General features: G+C 45.4%; 1 protein-coding gene across 6 annotated transcripts in view; it reads left to right on the forward strand.

Annotated features, from left to right (window-relative positions):
* Positions 1 to 24,607, forward strand: part of SMARCC2 (SWI/SNF related BAF chromatin remodeling complex subunit C2) — a 494,788-nt gene that overhangs the window by 107,251 nt on the left and 362,930 nt on the right. For all 6 annotated transcript variants that reach the window (XM_069230569.1, XM_069230570.1, XM_069230565.1 and 3 more), the window contains exon 10: positions 253 to 368. In XM_069230569.1, coding sequence (XP_069086670.1) covers positions 253 to 368 — 116 coding nt within the window. The remainder of the gene's footprint in view (positions 1 to 252; positions 369 to 24,607) is intronic.

Below are 24,607 nucleotides of genomic sequence, written 5' to 3' on the forward strand. Positions count from 1 at the left end.
TGAATGCCAGATATCCATCATAATGACAAATTGCAAACCTCAGTAAAAAGCAACTTGCAGATTGGTCTCATCTCTGTACTTGGATGTTCAGCCACAGAGTTACTGTAACAGGCATATAATATCCTTTGATACATTGACTTTATTTAGCTTGACATTAGATAAAGGCACTGCCATCGTTGGTCTCCAAGGACAGATGAAATATCCTCGCTGGTCTAGAGCTTGAACTGTTTTCATTTTTTTCCTCTTCTGCAGGTGAACAGTCCAGATTCTGACCGAAGGGACAAAAAAGGTAACAACTCCAAAAAGAGGAAGCGCTCCCCTTCTCCTTCCCCTCCATCTGATGCCAAGAAGAAGAACGCCAAGAAGGGGTAAGTGGCCATGACTTTAATAAATTGGGCCGGCTACATTACAGCTTATTTCTGAAATTTTACTTTAATGCTACAATATTTCTGTCATGGGATTTTCTCTCATATCTACTAACAATACAATATCTCAGTGCACATGCGAGAACCACTGAAGTTTTTGTAACTTATGTGTATATGTAAGAAACTAAAATTAAATAAAGCATGTTAAGAGGGCACATCTTCCAATTCTTATTATTTTATGATAAAACGTATTTAGAGACACACGTCATTTGATACATTTGACATCAGGTCACCACTTTATTACCCTTTTTTCAATTAAAATGTAAAGGAAAAATGTAGGCTGTAATCTAGGTTGTGCACCAGTGCTGAGATCGCACCTTTAAGACTTAAGCTACGAGTTTCTCATCATACTCTGCTGTGTCTTTCATACAGTTCAGCAGCTCACTGAGAATGATTCTAGCACATAACAGCTTTTCACAATGTTTCTTTGGACTAAATATTCCGTTTTGTATTTTTTGGCCTTCTCTCAATGCCCTTTGTTGTTTCCATTATAGTGATACATTTGTTTTTCTTTTGGTAAGAAAAACAACTTTTTTTCCCTTGTACCTTGAAGTGTTCTTGAGCCATTATTCTTGCTCTCTGATAAATTCCCTTCTTACAGAGCGAATAACTCCTTAAATGAGCACAACGTATGACTTTCTGATACTCACTCTGAACACATGGCCTAAGGGAGAAACAGGGTAGGGCAAGTTTCTTCTAGGCTCACTACTTCCAGCAGGGAGACTGAGCCTTCACTCTCCTTGTCTTCTCTGGGCGTGATCAGGTGTGACTTCACTTAAATTCTAGACCACTAAAATAGTACATTTAGGGAAATGCTCCTTCCAAAAGTAGTAACCTGTTGCTATCTTCTCTTTTATACAATACAGTTGTTGATGGACATATCTACTTGCAGATTCCTCATCCTTTGAATATCCACAGGCTCCAAACTGAATCTGGAGAATTTTACCACAGCTCTCCTGTGCCTGTAATTGGTGTTGGGTTCCTCTTGACATCAGATGCTTCTTGATGTGACATCACTGGAGCTGTATAGTGCCACCTCAGCTTCCCTAGGTTAGTTCCTTTTTAGTGCCCTTCACTTGGATTTGGAGCTGCTCCCCATGAAGATTTCTCACAAACATTATTTGTTTTGCATTGCTTTAGTGATGCTTTCCCTAAAAGGTTATGCTTTAAACCCTGCCAGTCCTGCCACAGACATTTGTCTTTCTGATCATCACAAGGTCTGTTTGCGGTGTTTGGGGTGGAAGCAAGACTCAAAGCTAATAGACAAGGTCAGCCTCATGCACACATAGGTGGCAAAGGAGCCGAAGTCAAAACTTTTTATAATGAGCATTTCCATGAGTAGTGGACTTAGTGTTTCCAGAAGTCTGGATCCAAGTCTTTCTCCTTTCTCAAAGTGTTCGAAGTAGAAGAATAAACACAAGAAGAGGAAACAAATGGACGACTCTTTGTCCAGATATTGCTTCTGCTCAAGGGGTAAATCCCCTTGACGCTCTCCACCTAAACTGAAGTCCACCTCTGAGTGGGAGCTGGGGGACGTCACATTAGATCAAGAATCCTTCCCAACCCAGGACCTGTTGCCAGCTTCAGCCTTGACCCAAGTGCCAGCCCCCCCTTCTGGCTGACCTGGAATATCCAGCACTGATCCAACCCAATTGCTGCACGCCATGATGGCATTGTTTAGGAACACTTAGGATACCTCTAGCGGCCTTCAGGGAGCTATTTGTGCCCCGGACTAGAATATCACCAGCGAGTGTTCCCCTGTTACCAGTCTGCCCCAGTGACCTGCCACTGAATGATCACTCAGTGCTTGCCAGAGGCACACCGAGATCCAGTCTCTACTGGTGGTTCCTTCTCTGGTGTTCATGCTGACATCATCACTGGCTCCTCGGTTGTCTTCCACTGCAGTTGAAATCCATATTCATGCAGTCCAGAAGAAATGTGCAGTGGCTGGCAGCAGAGGCTTGGTATAGGACAGGCATCCAACCTGGGCCTGTGACAAGAAGAGTACTGGCAGACAAGGAGGACATTTTGAGTTCAGACTGTGGCCAAATCAAATGCCTCAAATGATTCTCCACAAAGATGAGAGTGAATCTGCTAACTTGCTCCCTCTTGTTTTCTGTCCTGGGAGGACCTGTCCTGGCAGTTCAGGCTGCACTGTTCCCATGGTGAGCCAGGTCAAGACTGATTTGCAAATGGCTGGGTTCAAGCTAGGGTGGCATGGGGAGCAGAGAAAAAAGATATTTTTAACCCAGATATTTGACTGGGGGTGAAAGTTTGATTTATTCTGCGTTCCATACACCATCTGTTTTTTTACTTGCTCCCACCTTCAGATTCAGACACTGCAGACTGTTTGACATTGCAAAATGCTTTTTATCTGAACTCCTTGCAATAATTGTAAATGGAGTGCCTTTCAGGGCCTGTGGTTGTCTTGTTTATAGTAGTTTTGAGGAAAGTGGTGGAGGTACTGAAATTACTATTCACAACAGTTAGTTAAGTATCTTGCAGCCCAGTTTGACTGCTTCAGAACTGCTTCTTCGATTCAGTGAAGCACTAATGGAGTCCATTAAAGTGGCACAGGATAAAACAACATCCACCCCAATGTTCGACAGACCCGTTGCCCATTGCAGTAGACCAGCACCTGTGGATCCTGACTTTCTCTCTAGACATCATTTGCCTAAAAATGTGGTCACCCAATCTTCTTCCTGCTCCAGGGAGAATCCAGTCTCATTTCTCACTAACAAGAGAGTTTAAGCAACTGAAAGCCATTTGCAAAAATGTATTCTCTGCTCGGATGTTGGTGCTACAGTCGATGAACGCCTTGTGCATGGCTTGTCTGATATACCCATGCATTGTGGGATATGGCAGGTATGTAGGTGCTTTAGGAATGTGCCTCTTTTGACATGGTCACTCCTACTTTTTTTGCCCCTGGTACTGAGTTTTTTCGATTGAAGGTGCACCGGGTTCCTGCTAACCAGGTCCCCAGTTCCCACGCTCTTTCCCTAAAACAAGTTAAGAGGTCTAATTGTACAATTGGCACACACTTTAGTTCCTCAGTATGTTCCTAGTAAATGGTACCCCTGGTACCTAGAGGGTGGATACTAAAGAGGGTCCCCAAGAGCTGTAGCAGGTATTGTACCTTACTAACGCCCCCCCCCCGTGCAAATTGCACACAGCCTGCGTGTCTTGGTGATGGGTTCCCTAATAGGCAGTGGTTTGCATCCTGTCCATGTAGGAACCATCACTCTTTTCGGGGTAAGGGACTCACACAGCTAAGATAACCACTGCTCACCCCCTTGGTGTGTATATATATATATATATATATATATATATATATATATACACACACACACACACACACACACACACACACCGATGAAGAAACAGTTGTTGCACGTAGTCGGGAAGGAGAGGTGTCCCTGGAGCCAGTGTGACATTGGTTGCTTACTGCTACTGGGGAAGTGAGGCGTTGGTTACTTACGGGTTCAGGGGAGGTGATGTGACGTCAATTCCTTACGATGCGGCGGGGTTGATGAATCCATCAAGCCAAGATGTGAGGCGTTGACTTCGTAGTGTTGTGATCACACCAAGGGGCAACAGGTGCTGTGCTAGAGTAGGGTGTCACAGACGTCAGTGACACCGCACTAGGTACACAGGCTGTGGCGGTACTTTGAAGGTGCTGCTGTGACATCGGGCCTGCGACGTCGGTTGCTGTCGTTGCACACAGTAGGGACCAAGGCTCCGGTGCAGGCAGCTCCGTGAAGTCTGACAGCGGCGCCGGTTCCAAAGTCACGCTTAAGTCGATGTACTTGGTTTCTTCTTGGTTACACCAAACCTCACTTCCAGGTCCCCAGAAACTGGATTGGTACCACCTGGTGAGTCAGGACTCTCAGCAAAAGAGCCCAGGTGATGGTAGATGAAGTCTTTGATAGCCTTGCGACTTCTAACAGGAGGCAATCTCAGTCCAAGCCCTTGAAGAATCTTTGGAAGCAGGACGCAGAAAGCATGGTCTAGTCCTTTCACTCCCAGGACAGATGCAGCAGGCCAGCACAGCAAAGCAACAGGCAGAGTGACAGTACCTCCTACAGAATCTAGCTCTTCTTTCTGGCAGAAAGACCTCAGTCCAGAAGAATTCTAACTTGGTGTTGTCAGAGGTCCAATACTTATTCACACTTCTGTCTAAAAGTGGCATTTTCCCACTTACAGTTTGAGAACCAACTTCACCAAAAGATGTAGTTTTAAATTGTGAGTTCAGAGACCCCAAACTCCAGATCTCCATCTGCTACCAATGGGAAATTACACTTGAAAGATATTACAGGGCAATCCCCTCATTACCCTATGGGAGAGATAGTCCTTGCAATAGTGAAAAACTAATTTAGCAGTATTTCACTATCGGGACATATAAAACACACCAGTACTTGTCCTGCATTTTAAATACACTGCACCCTACCCAGGGGGCTGCATTGGGCCTACCTTAGGGGTGACTTAAATGTAATAAAAGGGAAGGTGTGGGCCTGGCAAGTATGTGAACTCGCCAGGTTGAAGTGGCAGTTTAAAATTGCACACACAGACACAACAGTGACAGGTCTGAGGCATGTTTCCAGGGCTATGTACTTGGGTGGCACAATCAGTGCTGCAGGCACACAAGTGGCCTTTGATTTACAGGCCCTGGGCACACATGGTGCACTATACTAGGGACGTACTGGTAAATCAGATATGCCAGTCATGGATAAACCAATCAATACCATTTAGACAGGGAGCACTTGCACTATAGCACTGGTCAGCAGTGGTAAATTATCCGGAGACCTAAAACCAGCAAAAATGAAATGCAGCCACAGTAAAAAAAAAAAAAACAGGTCAGGGGCAAAATGTTTGGGGAATAAAATGGGCCATTTCCAGCAGTGCAGGCCATGAGTGAAAAACAACATTGCACCCTCAGTGAGTGTCATGCCCCAAATCACTACATCTAATGTATGTAGGTCACCCCTACAGCAGGCCTTGGAGCCCTAAGGCAGTGTGCCTTATATTGGATATGAGGACATATCTGCATGAGCAGATATGCCCCTGTGATGTCTAGTTCGATTTCTGGCTCCTCTGCACCAAGGGAGTTCTGCTTGGTGATTTGTGAAGCATGGGCTTCTCTCCCGGTTTCTTAGAGGCTGCAGTGGCAGGACAGGTCAGTTGTTGGGTGCTGCAGGCAGGCTGGCAGGGTTGGCGGCAAGTCTGTTGTGCTGCGTGGTGCTCGGGTTCATCAGGGCTCTTGTCCACTCCTACTTTTGTATCCAGCTAAAATCTGTTTTCCTGTTATCAGGTGGTCCCCTAAATACTTAAGTTAGGGGGCATTAAAGGGAGTGAAATATAGTACCCCATGGGCTCCTTAACTTGGGGGTCACTACCTCCCCCCCCCCCCCAATGACCACTTCCTTTGAAAAGTGGGCATCACCCTGTCCCTGAGTTCCTAATTCCACCACACAAAAGATGGCAGAATTCCTAAGGGTGTGTTCACTTCAGGCTGGTCACTCTGGGAGTGTGTCCAGCCTGCAAGTGCAACATGCCTCCTGCATAGCTAATTTTTCTGCCGCTCCACGTGCCAAATCTCTGGGCCCAGGGGGGTTGGCATCTTCTTCTGAGGAGGGCCATATCTGCATACCAAAGGTTGTGGGCTCCTTTGAAGCTTCCTGCTTTGGAATACAGATTTACAGGTCCTGCTGTTGGGAGGGGTGTGTAACACCTCTCCCAGAGCAGGCTTTGTTCCTGACCTCCAGAGAGCAAAGGCTGTCACCTGTAGGGGTCAGAAACTCATCTGTTGGTGGCAGGCCAGCTTCAACTAGTAATTTAGCCTACCAGCAGTTCGTAGGTTTTAAGGGGGTACCGCTAAGGGGTCCTCTGGGTGCATTTTTTAATAAATCCATCACTGGAATCAGTGAGAGTTTATTAATATGAGATGTTTGCTACCAAGCATCCCTATTTTCAGTTGGGGAACTCGTATTGACCTGCATCCAGCACATGCATTTAAAATGGCTTCCCTGTTCCCTTACTGTGTTTTAGAATTGCCAAAGACATTGTAGAGGTGTATTTGCTCATGCAGTTATGCCCTCACCTGAAATATAATGCACCCTGCCTTAGGGCTGTAAGGCCTGCTGTAGGGGTGACTTATAGGGATTTCAGGCAGTGTTAGGGGACATGGCACACAAGTGTGTTTCATGTTGTGTTTTCACTTTTTAGAGTGCCTTACCACACAGCCTGCAGTGGCAGTCTGTGTGAGCTTGGTGCTGGGTCCCTTAGAGTGGCACAAGGTATGCTGCAGCCCTTATGGGACCCTCTTTGGTGCCTAGGCCTCGGTATCAGAGGTGCCATTTACTAGGGACTTCCAGAGGTGCTAAAGGGCCTGGCCACTTGGGGATGAAGTGGCCAGTAGTCTTGTTTTTGGGGAAGGAACACTGGCACTCGGGCCTGGTTAGCAGAACCCAGTGCACTTCAGGAAAAGTTGCATCAGAAACCAGGCAAAAAGTGTGTAGGGGTCGGGCTTCTGCAACCAGAATCCAGTTTTCTACAAGTACCAATTTTGTTGATTCTTTGCCCTGCTATATCTATAGGCTTTCTGTATCCTACTAGTTGCTTATTCATGTTTGCACGAGTGCTCTCTATTGTTGTCTCCATCTGCAGTGGTTCCATCTGTCCCCATAATCTGTTTCCCCCCCCAGACATTGCGTCTGATCTTATCTTGTGGTCAGGAGAGGAGAACCTGACACAACGTAAGTTCTTTTGCCCGCTACCAGCATTGACCACATTAGTGACGGTCATCTCTGTCATAGTGTGGGGTTGTGCATCTAGAGGAACTGGAAATCCGAGGACTCTGGTCTCTGGATTAGCATAGCCTACATACCAGTCTGCTCGAGCTGAAGCAATTCACTTGGCCTTAAAAACTTTCCTGTCCACCCATTGGTCCTAATCTCGACAGACGACACAATAGCAATGTGGTATGTAACCAAGTAGGAAGATGAGGGGTCTCGTCTGAGCACGGTAGCTGTGAGACTCCAAATCTGGGTGACTGTACATGAAATCTGGTTGACTTTCTAAACACGAAATCTGACAGGTGGCATAATCTTGCCAATCACGAGTGGTGTGTCCTTCCTTAAGAGGCTTGGGACATCTTTGCCATTTAGGGCATGCCTCAGGTGGACATTTTGGCGCCTTGGAAAAATGCACATTGTGTACAGTTTATACCCTCCAGTTTCCATTGCAGGGAGACTAGGGAGATCTCTTTCATTTGAATTGGGATGTTCTGCTTCACTATGCATTTGCACCCCCATTGCCCTTAGTTCCTTGAGTGTTGAGGAAGCTGCGCAAGGGCCGGGCCTAAGTCATGAATGCTCTGGGCTGGCCAAGAAGGGTGTGGCATGCAGACATCCTAAGTCTCTCCTTGTGCTTCCCCTACCCCTCGCTCCTGTTGCCTCTTGGAATGGACCATCTCTGCAGTTTGAGCTGTACGTTCTGATCCCCAATCTCCAGAGCCTCCAGCTTCCTGTCTGGAGATTGAGCGGGGACAGCTGAGTTCATTTCACCTACCGCTAGAGGTGGTTGACATCCTGTCAGCTTGACGCCCCTTCATGAAGTTGTGGAACTGTTTTGTTGCTTGGTGTGCGAGTGATAGTGTATGTCTCCTGAAGAAAAATCTTTTGATGCTTTACATTTTGCACTTTTGTTTACCCAGCAAGGCTGTGCACTGGGCACAGTTAGAAGATTACATTGCAGCCTTACTGGCATTATTTTTCTCCCAGACCACCCTTCTCTTTCGAAGTCCCCTATAGATTTTAGGTTGCTGGAGAGGCTGACATGCATGTTTCTTCCTTCTTTTGTAATGCCCCAATGCAATCTTACTTTGCTTCCAACATTTGTGTTTGGGTTTTTGATTTAATCCTTACACTGCTGCTAGTTGCAGAGTGTGACACAACTGTGATATTGATGGCCATCACTTTTTGGGAAGCTGCAAGGGCTGTGTCTCCATCAGCTGTTTACTTGTTTTTACCTAGACAAGTTTGTTCTCAGAACTAAAGCCACTTTCCTACCTAAGGTAGTTACCCCAATTCATATGGAGCAATCCATAACACTTCCCAGAGTATTTCTGCCCCCTCATCCCATCAAAGAGGAAGAGAGGTTACAATGCTAGATCCTTGTAGGGCAGTCACCGTTTATAGAAATGGGATGAAGGAGTTCAAATCTTGTCTCTCAGTTCTTCATTTGGTCAACAAGAAGAGCAAGGTGATCCAGAAGTACAATCTGTTGCAGTGGATTTGCACTGCCCTTCCTAAAAAAAGAACCACTTGATCTAATCCGGGCTCATTCCACTAGAGTGAAAGCATAGATCTCTGCATTAGCCATTTAAGCTGTCCTCTGCCTCAAGGGCGTGGAAAAAAATGGACAAAGAACTGACTTGTGGTGGGGGGGGAGGGGGTACCAGAGAAGTGCTATATGGTTCCAGTTTTGTCACATCTGTGCTGCACCAGATGTTGAGCAGGAGTTGCCACTACCTACTGGCAAAATTTTCTGGGATCCCATATGACTCCTGTGGATATTGAAAAGGTAAGGAATACCTAGGCAGATAGAGCAGTGGTTCTTAACCTGTGGTCCAGGGGGTCCCATGGGTATTCACAAAGCCTCCTCTGGTGGGCCGGCAGCTGCTTAGAAAATTAAATAATAGTAACAGATTATTAAAGTATATAATAAGCAAGGAAGCAAAATGCAAAATTGAAAAGTTTATAACGTTCTTTAAATGTGAATAAAGTAATTTGAAATTGGAGGTTCAATTGTTAGTGTCCTCAGATTGATTTGTGTTAGGACAGGTTTCTCCAAGAACCAGGTCGTGAGCTGCTGTTAGCTCTCCAGCTACCTGTTAGTAGCTCTCTTCTGTGCAGCCCAGCCTAATATACTAGAAGCTTTTGCTTGGTTGAATTAATAAGTGCCTACCAAAATTGAAAAGTGAGTATTTAAGTTGAAAAATGTGTGTATTTTCAAAACCCATCATTTTAAAACTGATATTTGAATGATACATTTTGCAGCATTGGGAGATATAGGATTAATTCTATTATCTTGGTATTATTTCTGTGGTGCCAGGGGCATTTCTGCTGTGGCTGGTATGCGTTACCCTAACCTTTTTTGACCTTAATGCTGGTAATCGTGTACTGAGGTGCTCACGACTGGTAGTCTTGCATAGGATGAGTGGCCTCAATTTAATTTAGAAAAATTCCAACCTTCTCTTTAAAATTAAAATTCATTTTTTGTATATTTGAAAGTAAATAAAAGTTTCATCATTTGTGTACCTGTTGGAAGAATGTTTTTGTATGTTTTTTTGTATGTTTGTGTTCAGATCATCGGAAAAGCATAGGCTGGGGTCCCTGGCTTCCAGTAATGACTCAGTGTGGGTTCCTGGATTTCAATAATGGTTCAGTGGGGGGTCCAGAGGTTCCAGTAGTCTTCAAATTGGATCCACAGAAGTCAAGAGGTTAAGAACCACCAAGATAGCGTATTCGCCAGAAAGCTTGTTACCTAATATAAGTAACTTCTTTGCAGATAAAAATTCATGTTGGACTCATGTACATTACAACCTGTCACCTGTGATTTGGTCTCACCTGCCAAGTGGACGTTTATTTAGGTGTTGCTTTTCGGCGTTCCTTTGGAGGGAATAGTTTTTTTTTCAGCCATATTTGTTCACTGTTTTCATATTGGTAAAATGAACTCTAAACATTTACTGTGTTGCCTGATACCTGCAAATCCTGGATATATCTTTGGGGTTGTTTACAGTTTCTAGTAATACTACAGGTTGGAACCTTGCTGAATTTACTGGGACACCAACACCTGGGTAGATTGGCAAGTATTTAGAACTGTTTCAATTTGTAAAGAACTGTTCTGACTTTCGAATGATTGACTTCATAAAGTTTGGGAATTACTTTATAACCCTTCTAGCAGCGATGGACAGCAATTATTTGTACTTGGGGAGCATAACCGGCATTATTTGACTTTAGTATGATGTGTTAACATAAACCTGAATGCTTCAGACCAAATTGGCAAAGTTTTTCATTTTTTGTAGGACTTCGTAATGGTCACTTATTTAGCTACATATGATTCTTATTTACCTTCTCAACTGATACGGAAGCCATAAGGTGTACTTACTTTTTTTCACACAAGGCTTCTGAATGTTGGCTTTGTTTTCCCACAACCAACAGATTTTTCAGCGATTCACATGCTCAAATATTCAAAGAACAGGTAGAAAGTATTGAGTAAAATAGTTTTCAATAAAGTGCTTCAATAATAATAATAAAACCTCCATAGACAATGTAGTCTACCTTATTTTATGACTCAAAGTGTGATCCTATGTGGGAGTAGAGCTCACTCCTCCTCTACTGTTTAGAGAACCCTTTGTAGCTCTGCTCTAGAATTGGACAGTTTCTTCACATTGTGTCTATTTATTGAACTCTTGTGAGGAAAGTCAATGCACCAACACTTGGCTTTAGTTTTCAGAATTTGCCTGTGACAGCACACATGCACTGTCACTTGCGACGATATATTGTATCTAAAAAAAAAAAAAAGAAAAAAACTCTAAAAGGAGCTTTTAGCCCACCTATTACTTAACATTGGTTAGCCACAATGTTACTCTTCTTTTCTTTCTTTTCACTGTTGAGCCTGTATCAGCGCATGTTGGCTTCATTTAGTCTCTGTATGTTACTTTTCTTTGCTGAAGCATTGACCAGGTACTGACTGATTTCTTGGTTAGTGTTTTTCCACGTTTTTTGTTATCGGATTGTGGTACTTTTTTTTTTTTTTTTGCAACAACTTAAAGCCATCATAGCTGAAGTGTGTCCTTTTTGTATTTCCAAGAGCTGAATCCATTCAACTAGCAACAACAAACTATGTAACCAGTTTTCAAAATTAAAGCTTGGGCCGCCTGTCGCCTTAATTGATGTAGAAGCTGTAAATAAACTCCCTTCATTTAAGACTGTTGCCAGACAGTATGCGTTTTTCTGAATCAAGGTTTTTGGCACTGTGCTACTATGTTTTATTTATCATTAGAACACTGGAATGTTGAGAGCTCCATTGAAGACAGTGGAGGGGCTCTGAGCTTATAAAGGCTGGTATAAATTTTCTTCTCCAACATTCCAATGTTTCTCTTTCTGTTTCCCCCTTTTTCATTTAGAACATTCTACCCTGAGTGGATATAATGTTCTAATAGCCTTATAGCCGTTCTGCCTTGGGCTATACTGGTTGTTAAAGACCCTCACCCTTGTTATAGGTCCTCACCTGTGGCTCGGGCCTATAACTCAGGGTCAGAGCCTTTTACAAGTGGTAAATCCCTCGGCAGTAAGCTGTATGTAAACACAGTGATTTCAAAAGGTTTATGTTTCAACTTTACCTATACCCACCTCTAACCCCCTAAAATCACCCTTACCTCCCACTACCTTTACCCACCCCAGAGCCCTCAAGTCATCCTTATCTTGCTTTACCTCTACCCACCTCAAACCTTCCAGTCACCCTCACCTCCCTTTACCTCTGCCTTCTCCTGAACCCTCAAATCATTTTCACCTCCCTTTACCTCTTCCCACCCTGAACCCTCAAGTCACCCTAATCTTTCTTTACCTCTACCCACCTGATCCCTAAACTCACCCCCACCTCCCTTTACCTCTTCACACCCAAAGCCCTAAGGTAACATTCACCTCCCTTTACCTACCAGTGAACCCTTAAGTCACCCTCCCCTCCTTTTACCTCTACCCACCCTGACCCTAAAGTCGGCACCCTTACCTCCCATTATCTCTACCCATCCCTAAACCCTAAAACCACTTAAAAAAAAAAAATACCATAAAAAGTATATTTTTTAAAAACAAATCCTTACCTGCCTGGGTAACTACTGTGTGATAAAGGTACAAATATGTGTGTTAAAGGCTGCAATGTAAAAGGTTCTTCCCCCCTCAGACAGGACACATCCCCGCCCCTTCCTTAAATACGCTCCTACCGTCAGCCTAGCACTTCAGATGTTGTGGGGGTACTGTTGGTTGTTTTTTTTCCTGTAAGTTGGTTTGGAGGGCACCTTTGCCTCTTTGACAGTTTGCTCCCTCTCTAACCCCCAACCCCTATACTTCAGGTCTTGCCTGAGACAGCGTATGCGCGGTCTCTTACAAGACATTTTGTTTAATTACAGGGAGCTTAATGCCCACTCATTGCTTACCAGTGGTTGGGTTCATAGTCACTCATTTCATTGCTTCTCTTTGGGCAGCTTTTGTGGTTTCACTTTCTCTTTGTTTGTCCATGCCGTGGAGCTTAATCCAAGTACTGCTTCCTTTGCCCAGAGCCCTTCTACTGCTTCCCGCTTTCAGAGGTACTTTTCACCCCTTACTTTCCACCACCTTCCTCTATCCGCCAGCATTGTTGCTTGCCCTTCCCCTCACCTCCTGCATTGTTGCTTGTCTGGTCTTGCCACTCCCTCATTGTTGCTTGCCAAACAACCCCACATCCCCTCTCCTTTGTTGCTTGCAAGACCCCCCCCACCCCCCCTCTCACCTGACTGGCGTGAAACAACAGAGCCTAAAATTCACACCTGCTGGTTCCAGTATGCTCCAAAGATGCAAATGCAGCTTTGCTCTCTGATCTGCAGGCCCTTTTTGGCACTGTCTTTATCCGTGGTCAAGACTGCAAACTTCACCTTTGATGTAAGATAATTAAACTTTTTTTTGTGAAGGCAGAGAATAATCCCATACTAAGAAAATAATTCACTGCCCCTTACAGTCAGTGCACGTGCGTCAGTGCTTTTTTCCCCTGCTGTAAGGTATGGCTAAAAAAAATTGACAAAGCCAATAGCTCTCCCATAGGAAATATTTGTTGACTTTATGTACGAAGCTGGCTATTTATGTATTACACCGAATGTAGGAGTACACTATTGAGATAGTACAGGTGACACTTACTGGCTTAGAGGGGTTAAATTAGTAACCTTATATGCTTTTTTTATGGTAGGATGGGTGAGCATTTTAGGCTTATCAGAAGGTAGTGCTAAGCATTTGTTTAACACACTGAGTCAATAAATGAAACACACACTCAAGAAAAAACTCAAAACCAATTTGTTTAAAAATATCATGGATTTGTATACTATTTTAGGCACCTAAATCTTCAGAATTAGCTAAGTACTGTTTGAGTTATTAATTGTTACAGTGAGGCAAAAATGTCACACAAATGCACATTTACGCAGCAATGCTTTCCTATGGAAAAAGAAACATGTACTGCATACAATTATTTGCAAACATATTTCGGTGGGTCCCCTTTAGGTGCTAGTGGGTCAAGGTCATGTGACCCACTTTCATTTTGTTTTACCTGCCCTGGAGGGTCTGGGTGAAGAGGTGCTGGACGGGTCAGTAGCCTTGCACTCTGCACCTTTGGCGAAGAAGGGATGGGACACCTAGAAACAGGCTGCAGAGGGGGACTTGATGCAAGTCCAACAGCTCCCAACGGGGGCTCAGTTCCTGAGGACCCTAGGAGTAAAACAGCACAGTGGATGTTCATGGGCCTGGGCCAGCAAGCTCGGGTGCTGAGGGTTTTGGGTGGCTGTTCCTGTGCATCGAAGGTCACGGTTCTTGGTCAGACCTGCAGGGGGGGAAAAAAACCAAACAGCAGGGCCCCTCTTTTGGTCCAACTCGTGGGTTCTGTCGTCCCTCGGTGGGCAAGTCAGGCTATTAGTGGCGGTGATGTCTGGTCTAGACACAAACAAGCCTTGGTGCTTGCAACTGCTTTGGTTCCCCGGGTATTGGTGCAGGGCAACTCCTGAGGACTTGGCGTCTCCATACTTGATGGGGGACAGGTCTGTCCTCGTTGAGCACACTGACTTCTTCCTGGGTGACTGATGTGTCGGTGGACCCCTGGTGCTCAGCAGATCAGTGAGCTGGATGTTACGGTCAGTGTCTGCAGTGGCTTCTTCACTCCAAGGGAGATGGTGGTTGGTTGGTGAAGTGCTGACAGTCCTCCAAGACTTTTGTAAGATGCACAGATGCAGGACCAGTCGGTCCGTCCGTTTGTTGGGACAGCAGCAGTTAGGCAGGGCTTGGAGCACAAAGTCCACAGCTAATCCACAGTTATTGCACTTGTTGCCACTACTTAATTCTTCTTCTTCTTCTTTAGTCAGTTGAATTTGAGTTCCTGGTGTCAGGGGGCCACTTAAGTACTCAATGTAGGGACATTTACGGGAGTGTGGGGTAGCAGTCAATGGGCTGCTTACCCCTAGGGTGACCACACCCTTATGTGACCACTTGCTGTGGGGAGTTGGCATAATCCTGCCCCAGAGTTCCTGGTTTCACCAAAAACAAGATGGTAGAACCCTTACTTTGTGGAGCACATCAAGCAGCCCACCTTAGGGGTGGGACTAGCCTGATAGAGCAACATGCCTACTTGCATGGCTAATTTCCCACATGTCCTGGTGCCAAATGGGCCACAAGGTAGGGGGTTTCATCTCCCAGGTTTGTGGGAAGCAGGGGTTCTAAATCATAGGTGACAGGGACATTGAAGTCCTTGGCCTTGGTATGCAGATTCACTAGCCATCCTGCTGGAGAAGGTGATAACACCTTCCTCCGGAGCAGGTATTGTTTCTGTCCTCTGAGAGCAAAGGCTGTAATCTCCAGGGGGCCAGAAACTCGCCTGTGGTGGCAGGCTTTTCAATACCAATCAGACAGCACACTAGAGGACTAGTAGGTTTCCAAGGGGCACCTCTAAGGTGCCCTCTGGGTGCAGGTCATAATAAATGTAATACTGGCATGAGGATGGGTTTATTAAGACCAGGTGTTTGATACAAGACACCATAGGTTTCAGTGAAGCCATTATGTAGCTGGGTAACTCGAAATGACCAGTGCTCAATACAAACCTTAAGATGGCTTCCCTATTCACTTGCAATATCTAGTAATAGAACTAGACATCACAGGGGCATATCTGCTCATGCAGACCTGTTCTTACATAAAATATAACTAAGTCCTGCTGTAGAGGTGACTTACATTTAGTATATGCAATGATTTTGACATGGCACACAGTGTGCCATGTTGTGTTTTCACCCGTGGCTTGCATCATGAGACACATTCTGCAATGATAGGCTGTGTGCAGTTTGTATGGGGTCCCTTATGGTGCTGCAATATATGCTTCAGCCCTTAGGGACTCTCTTTAGTACCCAGACCCATGGTACCAGGGTTACCACCTACCAGTGACTTACAGGGTTGCTAAAGTGTGTGCCAGTTGTACAAAAGTATACCTTTTACCTTGTTTTAGAGAAAGAGCACAGGCACTGAGAACCTGGTTAGCAGGAACACAGTTCACCTTCAGTCAAGAAATATCAGTCCCAGTGGCAATGGGAGTGACCATGTCAAAAGGGGCACTTTACTACATTGAGTGTGCATCTCTGAGTGGCATTTTCTCCACAGCTGAAGCACTGATCGCTTCAGTGCAGCATTTGTCTGAAATTGTGCCTGGAGCAGACTTTCCTCTTCCAGGAAGGCATCCTTAATACGGAGCATTCTCTCATCATGACGATCTCCTACAGTTTTAAACCCCCCTCTACTCCATTCTCTCAGTCCTGCTTCTGTGAAATATCTTCCACCAGTGGTGGGCAGTCTTAAAAGGGGGGAGAGTTGGTGCGTAGATTCTGTGCTAAGTCAAGTCTTTTTAACAGCTGCTTTCCAGCAGGTGAAGTTCTATGGTAAGCAGTGTGGGCAGCCATGTGAGCTTCAGATTTACCCCCTGCAGTAGGACAATTAAAGCCCCTTTGCTTTTCCTTTCCCCAGACCATCAGGAAGAAAATATTTTTCCTCTTTCTTCTACATGAAGACCTGCCAGCCAGCAGGCCATCCACTGGAGGTGGGCTGATAAATTTACCTGAGAGTCCAGGAATCTAAGGAGACCAGATGCCTACCACCATCCCAAATCGGACTCCACAGCAAAGCATTTAATTCCCAGAAACAAGAATGTGGAATCCAAACCAGGAGGTTGATAAAGTAATAAAGTACCAGAGGCAGCATTATCATTTTTGACAATGCAGCTTTTGTTCATGCCGTTATCAGCAATTTCAGGGAACTCCAAAAAACTACCAGTACGTCTCCGGGCCTCAGCGTCCCTCTCAATTTCTCCTTTCTAACATCAGTGTCAGACCGATATTTTAACTCCTTAGTACTATAGAGCCCTAGGTTCCCACCTACCTTTAATCTATGCAGCCTCTCACGGACGGTTCTGCATGTCAGGAGACACCGGTAAGGCTCAGGTCTTGTTCCACTTTGAGCAGGGGCCAGATACCCACCCTAGGTCACTACTGAGCGCAACACTCCAGAGGATCCCTTTCTCTCTGATACAAGTGCATATCATCCACATATAGCAAATTGACATGTTCTGCGTACCCTAAAGGGATCCCTCTCCCTGCTTGACCATACTTGCAAATGGCTCCACTGCTAGTGCGAATAGCATCAGCCAGAGTGAGCAACTCTGATCCATGCCCCTGTATGTTTCAAAGCCCGCAGAAATACTGTCCCATTTTGAAGTAGCCCTGGCTCCTGAGTACACCAAAGTGACCCATCTGTTTCATCCCCCTCCTATATTTATTTGTCTAATTATGTCTCTGAGATACTCCCAGTGTACAGTATCAAACACCTTGGGCATGCCTATGGACAGCACCAATGCTGTACGGTTACATCGCTTAGGGGTTTCATCTAATGGCCCAAGAAGACATCTAATATTCAAGGAGGTGGAGAATAAAGCCACACCGATCAGAATGGAGCACTGTCATTAAGTACCTCTGCAAAATGATTGGCTAGCACTTTGCTAAATATCTTACAGTCCAAGGTGAGCATGGACAAGGGCCTGTGTGCTATCACATCCAATGCATTACTCTTGGGCTTAGGGATCAACACAATCGGGGATTTCCTAGTGTTATCCTGGAAGGCACAACTCTAATGCCCCAGTAAGCATGCCAACCAATTTTGGGGCCATTTCGTCCATATAGGATTGGCAACATTTTACTGACAGTCCTTCTGTCCCTGGTGTTTTAGCATGTGCCAGATCTACAATGGCTTCCATTATTTCCATTTCTGTGATCGGTACCTGTTTTGCTTTACTTTTGACTGATCCAAAATACACACACTGAAAGGAGTCGAAAAGATTCTCTGGACTGCACTTCTTAATCTGAAGAAGGCATTTATTATAGCTTTTCGGAAGGCTTGAATAGCCAAAAGTGTGCTTTTAAATCGTGCAACAATGAAGTAAGACCATGTACAAAGAATCTTCAATCTGTAAACAGCAAATAGATACATGCAAGGATACAAACACTTATATTGATATATATATATATATATATATATATATATATATATATATATATGTTCGATGGCATGTGTAGCTGCAGATACACATGCTGTGCATACGTCTGCCATCTATTGTTGGGCTCGGAGTGTTACAAGTTGTTTTTCTTCGAAGAAGTGTTGTTGAGTCACGGGATCGAGTGGCTCCTCCTCTTCGGCTCCATTGCGCATGGGCATCGACTCCATGTTAGATTGTTTTCTTTCCGCCATCGGGTTGGGACGTGTTTCCTTTCGCTCCAATAGTTCGAGTCGGAAAAGTTTCAAAACTCTCTAATTTTCGTCGGTATTGTTTCAATCGCGTTCCATCTTCTATCAACATGGTACCGTCGGGTCAAACATCTTTACTCGCCCTTCGGCGCGCCCGCACCCAACTCGGACCTGGTCGGGCCGACCGCGTGGAAGCCTCATGGACCGGACCCCATTCCGCCTTTGTCCTCAGTGCCACGCGAAACTCTCCTACACAGACCAACATTTCGTCTGTAATCTCTGCCTTTCCCCAGATCATCGGGAATAAAATTGCGAGGCCTGCAGATCCTTCCGTTCCAAGAAAACGCTCGGAGACAGAAGAGCACGGATACTCGAGATGTCATCCAAAAGCACTGAACGTCTCGACGTAGAAGAGGAGGAGACCATGCAGACTGCTGTCTCTGTTTGAGGATCCGACTCCGAGCAGGAGTCTGAGGAGGACAGACTGGTCATGGCAGGACAGCACGTTAGTACACCTGCCCCTGTCCCAGCCAAGCCCAAACGTAAGGCCTTCGGGACGCCACTGCTGGAAGGCCACTGCCAGAAGGCCATGGCTCGACCCGAAAAAAGACCTTCGGTGACCAACCTACAACTTCGGCACCGAAAAAGGCCACTCCTCCCAAGCCATCGGACTCGAGCCGAGGCTCTGTCTCCGAGCCCAGCAAACATCGATCTTTCAAGTCAAAATCTCGATAATCGTTTTCGGAGCCGAGACCATCCTCTACCCCGACTTTTTCGATACCGAAAAAAACAGTTTCGGGGCCAAGCACTCAAAGAAAGCCATAAAGTTACTGAGGAACACTCACAGATGGAGGCAATGGATGAAAGGCAAGCCAGGATTCACATCTATAAAGAGACTGGCAGAATTTTAACAGCACCGCCTCCAAAACCAAGGAGGAAATTAGCCTTTCAAGAAGAATTGGACACTGCTCAGCCTCCAGCTAAAGTGCCAAGAATAAAGGAGAAACCTCCACCGCCTCAATTTTCTCCTCCTCACTCTCCACATTTAATTACCTCTCCCCCTACTAGTCCTACACCTATGCAGTCACCAGCACACTCATTCGATTCGCAGCAGGTCAATGTGGGTCAATGGGATCTTTATGATCCAGACCCCATTCCAGACAACAACCTAGATTGCTATCCCTGCAAGCCTTCACCACCAGAGGATAGTATAGGCTACACTCAAGTCATAGCTAGGGCGGCATCCTATCACAATGTCACCATGCATACTGAACCATTAGAGGATGACTTCCTTTTTAATACACTCCTCTACACATGCAACTTATCAGTCGCTTCCCGTGCTCCCTGGCATGTTAAAACATGCTGACCAAATATTCAAGGAGCCAGTAAAAACAAGAATAATTACTCCTAGGGTGGAGGAAAAATATAAGCCACCTACTTCTGATCCTGTCTTTATCACCCAACAGTTACCTCCAGACTCCGTAGTCGTTAGCGCAGCCAGGAAAAGAGCAAACTCACAGTGATCAGGGGATGCACCCCCACCAGACAAGGAGAGTAGGAAGTTTGATGCTGCTGGGAAAAGGGTGGCATCTTGGGCAGCCAACCAGTGGAGGATACCCAACTCTCAGGCATTGTTGGCTAGATACGACAGGGCCCACTGGGATGAGATGAAAGACATAATCCAACATCTACCCAAGGAACAGCAAAAGAGGGCACAACGAATAGTAGAGGAAGGGCAAGCCATCACCAGTAATCAGATCAGGTCAGCCCTAGAATCTGCAGATACAGCAGCCAGAACCATCAACGTTATGTAACCCTAAGAAGACACGCATGGCTTAGGTCTTCAGGATTAAAGCCTGAAATACAACAGGCAGTCTTCAATATGCCATTTAACCAAAAACAACTTTTTGTCCCAAAGGTGGACACGGCAGTTGAAAAAATGAAAAAAGATTCCGACACCACAAAGGCCATGTGTGCTCTGTATACCACGCAATACAGGGTATCCTTTTGTAAGCCCCAATATAAAGGTGGATTTAGAGCCCAAACAGCTGAGGCATCCACCTCACAGACAAAGTCGGCCTACTAACCCCAATATCAACGAGGTGGTTTCAAGGGTACTTATAGAGGCCAGTACCCCAGAGGCAGGGGAAAATACATACAGTAAAACAAGCCTCACAACAAACTAAGCAGTGACTTGAGCCATCCCTTTTGGCTACCCATTACCACAGACAGCTGGGTATTATCAATTATCCGCAATGGCTATTGCATAGAATTGACACAAACTCCACCAGATATTCCAGCAAAACCACACAACCTCTCCACACACCATATCGCTCTGTTGCAAGAGGAAGTAAAATCTCTATTACTCAAACAAACAATAGAAGCAGTACCACAAATTCAAGTAAGGACAGGAGTTTACTCACTGTATTTCCTCATTGCCAAAAAGGACGGAACCTTAAGGCCAATATTAGATTTCAGAACCCTCAGTCTTTACATCCTGTCAGAAAATTTTCACATGGTAACAAGATGTTACCCCACTACTTCAACAACACGATTCAAGGCAACATTAGACCTCAAAGATGCGTATTTTCACATGCCCATCCATCCAGCGCACAGAAAATATCTCAGGTTTGTCATTCAAGGAAAGCATTATCAGTTCAAAGTGTCACCCTTCGGAATAACAACAGCTCCCAGGGTATTCACAAAATGCTTGGCGGTAGTTGCAGCCTACCTAAGAAGGCAACACATTCATGTCTTTCCAAATCTGGATGATTGGCTAATAAAATCAAACAGTCATACACAGTTTCAAAACCGTATGCATTATGTAATACAAACCCTGCACACCCTAGGGTTCTCCATAAACTACCAAAAGTCACAACTACAACCTGCGCAAATTCAACAGTATTTAGGGGCAACACTAAATACTCAAAGAGCGCTAGCAAGCCCAAATCCACAAAGAATACAAGCATTTCACAATGTATTAGCACAAATACTGACAGGCCAACAGTACACTGTCAAATTCGTCATGAAACTACTGGGCATGATGGCATCCTGTATTGCGATTGTCCCACATGCAAGATTAAACATGCGTCCCTTACAGCAGTGCCTTGCACAGCAATGGTCACAGGCACATGGTCAACTTCAAGATCTAGTGTTGATAGACCGCCAAACATACATGTCCCTTCAGTGGTGGAATTCCACAAACCTAAACAAAGGGTGGCCATTTCAGGACCAGTGCCTCAGACCATACTTACAACAGATGCATCAATGATTGGCTGGGGAGCTCACCTCAACAATCACAACATTCAAGGACAATGGGAGACCAAACTCAAACAGTTACACATAAATCACTTAGAGTTGTTAGCTGTCTTCCTAGCACTCAAAGCTTTTCAGCCTCTTCTCACTCACAAGAATATCCTTATCAAAACAGACAACATGACAACAATGTATTACCTAAACAAACAAGGAGGGACACATTCGTCGCAACTCTCCCTCCTAGCCCAAAAAATTCAGCAATGGGCAATCCACAACAAAATTCACCTGGTAGCACAATACATTCCAGGGATACACAACCAATTGGCAGATGTTCTCAGCAGAAATCATCAACAAACACACGAGTGGGAGATTCACCCTCAAGTACTTCAACAATATTTTCAACAATGGGGAACACCAGACATAGATCTGTTCACCACCAGCGAAAATGCTAAATGCCAAAACTTCGCATCTAGGTACCCACATCCCCTATCCAAGGGCATTACTCTGTGGATCAATTGGTCAGGGATATTTGCTTACACTTTTCCCCCTCTCCCACTCATTCCATTTCTATTCAACAAACTGCGTCAAAATACACTCAAACTGATACTCATAGCGCCAACGTGGGCACGTCAACCGTGGTACACAACACTATTAGACCTGTCAGTAGTACCACATATCAAACTCCCAAACAGACCAGGGGGGTCATTCTGACCCTGGCGGCCGGTGACCGCCAGGGTCACCGACCACGGGAGCACCGCCAACAGGCTGGCGGTGCTCCCGAGGGCATTCTGACCGCGGCGGTTCAGCCGCGGTCAGAAAGGGTAAACCGGCGGTCTCCCGCCGGTTTACCGCTGCCCCAGTGAATCCTCCATGGCGGCGGAGCGCGCTCCGCCGCCATGAGGATTCAGACACCCCCTACCGCCATCCTGTTCATGGCGGGAAACCCGCCATGAACAGGATGGCGGTAGGGGGTGCCGCGGGGCCCCTGGGGGCCCCTGCAGTGCCCATGCCAATGGCATGGGCACTGCAGGGGCCCCCGTAAGAGGGCCCCAAAAAGTATTTCAGTGTCTGCTTTGCAGACACTGAAATACGCGACGGGTGCAACTGCACCCGTCGCACCCCTGCAACTACGCCGGCTCAATTCTGAGCCGGCGTCCTCGTTGCAGGGGCATTTCCTCTGGGCCGGCGGGCGCTCTTTTGGAGAGCGCCCGCCGGCCCAGAGGAAATGTTTGAATGGCCGCTGCGGTCTTTTGACCGCGGTGCAGTCATTTGGCGGCGGTACCTTGGCGGACGGCCTCCGCCGTCCGCCAAGGTTAAAATCACCCCCCAGATCTGTTGACACAAAACAAACGGCAGATCAGGCATCCAAATCCCAACATACTCAATCTAGTGATTTGGCTCCTGAGGTCATAGAGTTTGGGTATCTACAACTACCAACTAAATGACTGGAAGTAATTAAGCAAGCAAGAAACCCCACTACCAGGCAGTGCTAGGCCAACAAATCGAAAAGATTTGTGCATTACTGTCAATCTAAACAAATTACCCCTCTTTCAGCATCAATACAAGACATTGTATGCTATTTCCTTCATTTGCAAAAATCAAATTTAGCTTTTTCATCCATAAAAATACATCTCACTGCAATCTCTGCGTACTTGCAAAATATACAGCACAGCTCTTTATTTAGAGTTCCTGTTATCAAAGCCTTCATGGAAGGGTTAAAATGCATCATCCCACCTAGAACGCCTCCAGTGCCTTTGTGGAATCTAAACATAGTGCTCATGTGACGTATGGGCCCACCATTTGAACCTATGCACTCATGTCAAATTCAGTTCTTAACATGGAAAGTTGCCTTCCTAGTCGCAATTACTTCATTGCGAAGAGTTAGTGAAATTTAAAGCTTTCACAATTCAAGGACCGTTCATACAAGCACATAAGCATAAAGTCGTACTACGAACTAACCCTAAATGTCTTCCAAAAGTAGTATCACCTTTTCATATCAGTCAAACAGTGGACTTACCAGTCTTCTTCCCACAGCCAGATTCTGTGGCAGAAAGAGCCCTGCATACATTAGATATTAAAAGAGCCCTAATGTATTACATAGATAGAACAAAATCATTCAGAAAGACTAAACAGTTATTTGTGGCCTTCCAGAAACCACATACTGGTAACCCCATTTAAAACAAGGTTTAGCAAGATGGATAGTAAAATGCATCCAAACATGTTAAAGCCTTAAAGCTAAAATACAACTCTTAGTTGCACCTAAAGCACATTCCACAAGGAAAAAAGGGGCTACTATGGCTTTCTTAGGAAATATACCAATGGCTGAAATATGTAAAGCAGCTACTTGATCAACACCACATACATTTACTAAACATTATTGTGTAGATGTGTTAGCAGCGCAGCAAGCCACAGTAGGCCAAGCTGTACTAAGAACATTATTTCAAACAACTTCAACTCCTACAGGCTAACCACCGCTTTTATGGGAGGAACAACTGCTTTTTAGTCTATGCACAGCATGTGTATCTGTAGCTACACATGCCATAGAACGGAAAATGTCACTTACCCAGTGTACATCTGTTCATGGCATGTTCCGCTGCAGATTCACATGCACCCTCCCACCTCCCCGGGAGCCTGTAGCCGTTTAAGTTGAACAATCACTTGTACATATATATATATATATATATGTTCGATGGCATGTGTAGCTGCAGATACACATGCTGTGCACATCCCGCCATCTGGTGTTGGGCTCGGAGTGTTACAAGTTGTTTTTCTTCGAAGAAGTCTTTTCGAGTCACGAGACTGAGGGACTCCTCCCATTTCGACTCCATTGCGCATGGGCGTCGACTCCATCTTAGATTGTTTTTTTTCCGCCATCGGGTTCGGACGTGTTCCTTTTCGCTCCGTGTTTCGGGTCGGAAAGTTAGTTAGAATCTCGGAAAAATTGTCGGTATTGTTTGCGTTCGGTATCGGGTTAGTTACAACAGATCGACACCGAATTTAGAAGAGTTCCGGTGGCCCTTTGGGTTTTTTTCGATCCCCCGTCGGGGCCTGGTCAGCCCGGCCACGTGTGAATTCAAGGCTGATGGAACGGACCCCATTCCGCTTCTGTCCAAAATGCCATAACAAGTATCCATATACGGATCAGCATCTGGTCTGTAACTTGTGCTTGTCCCCAGAGCACAAGGAAGATACTTGTGAGGCCTGTCGAGCGTTTCGGTCCACGAATCGGACTCGGAAGAGCTCGAGGCCGAAGAAACGCCGAAAACCGTGAGTAAGATGTCGAAACATAAGACTCACGAGAAGTCAACAAGAGCCCAGGGGACGCCACCGCCAACAGGCCATGGCTTAACCCAAAAAAGCGGT

This window comes from Pleurodeles waltl, chromosome 4_2 (genome assembly GCF_031143425.1).
Source record: "Pleurodeles waltl isolate 20211129_DDA chromosome 4_2, aPleWal1.hap1.20221129, whole genome shotgun sequence".
Taxonomy (NCBI): domain Eukaryota; kingdom Metazoa; phylum Chordata; class Amphibia; order Caudata; family Salamandridae; genus Pleurodeles; species Pleurodeles waltl.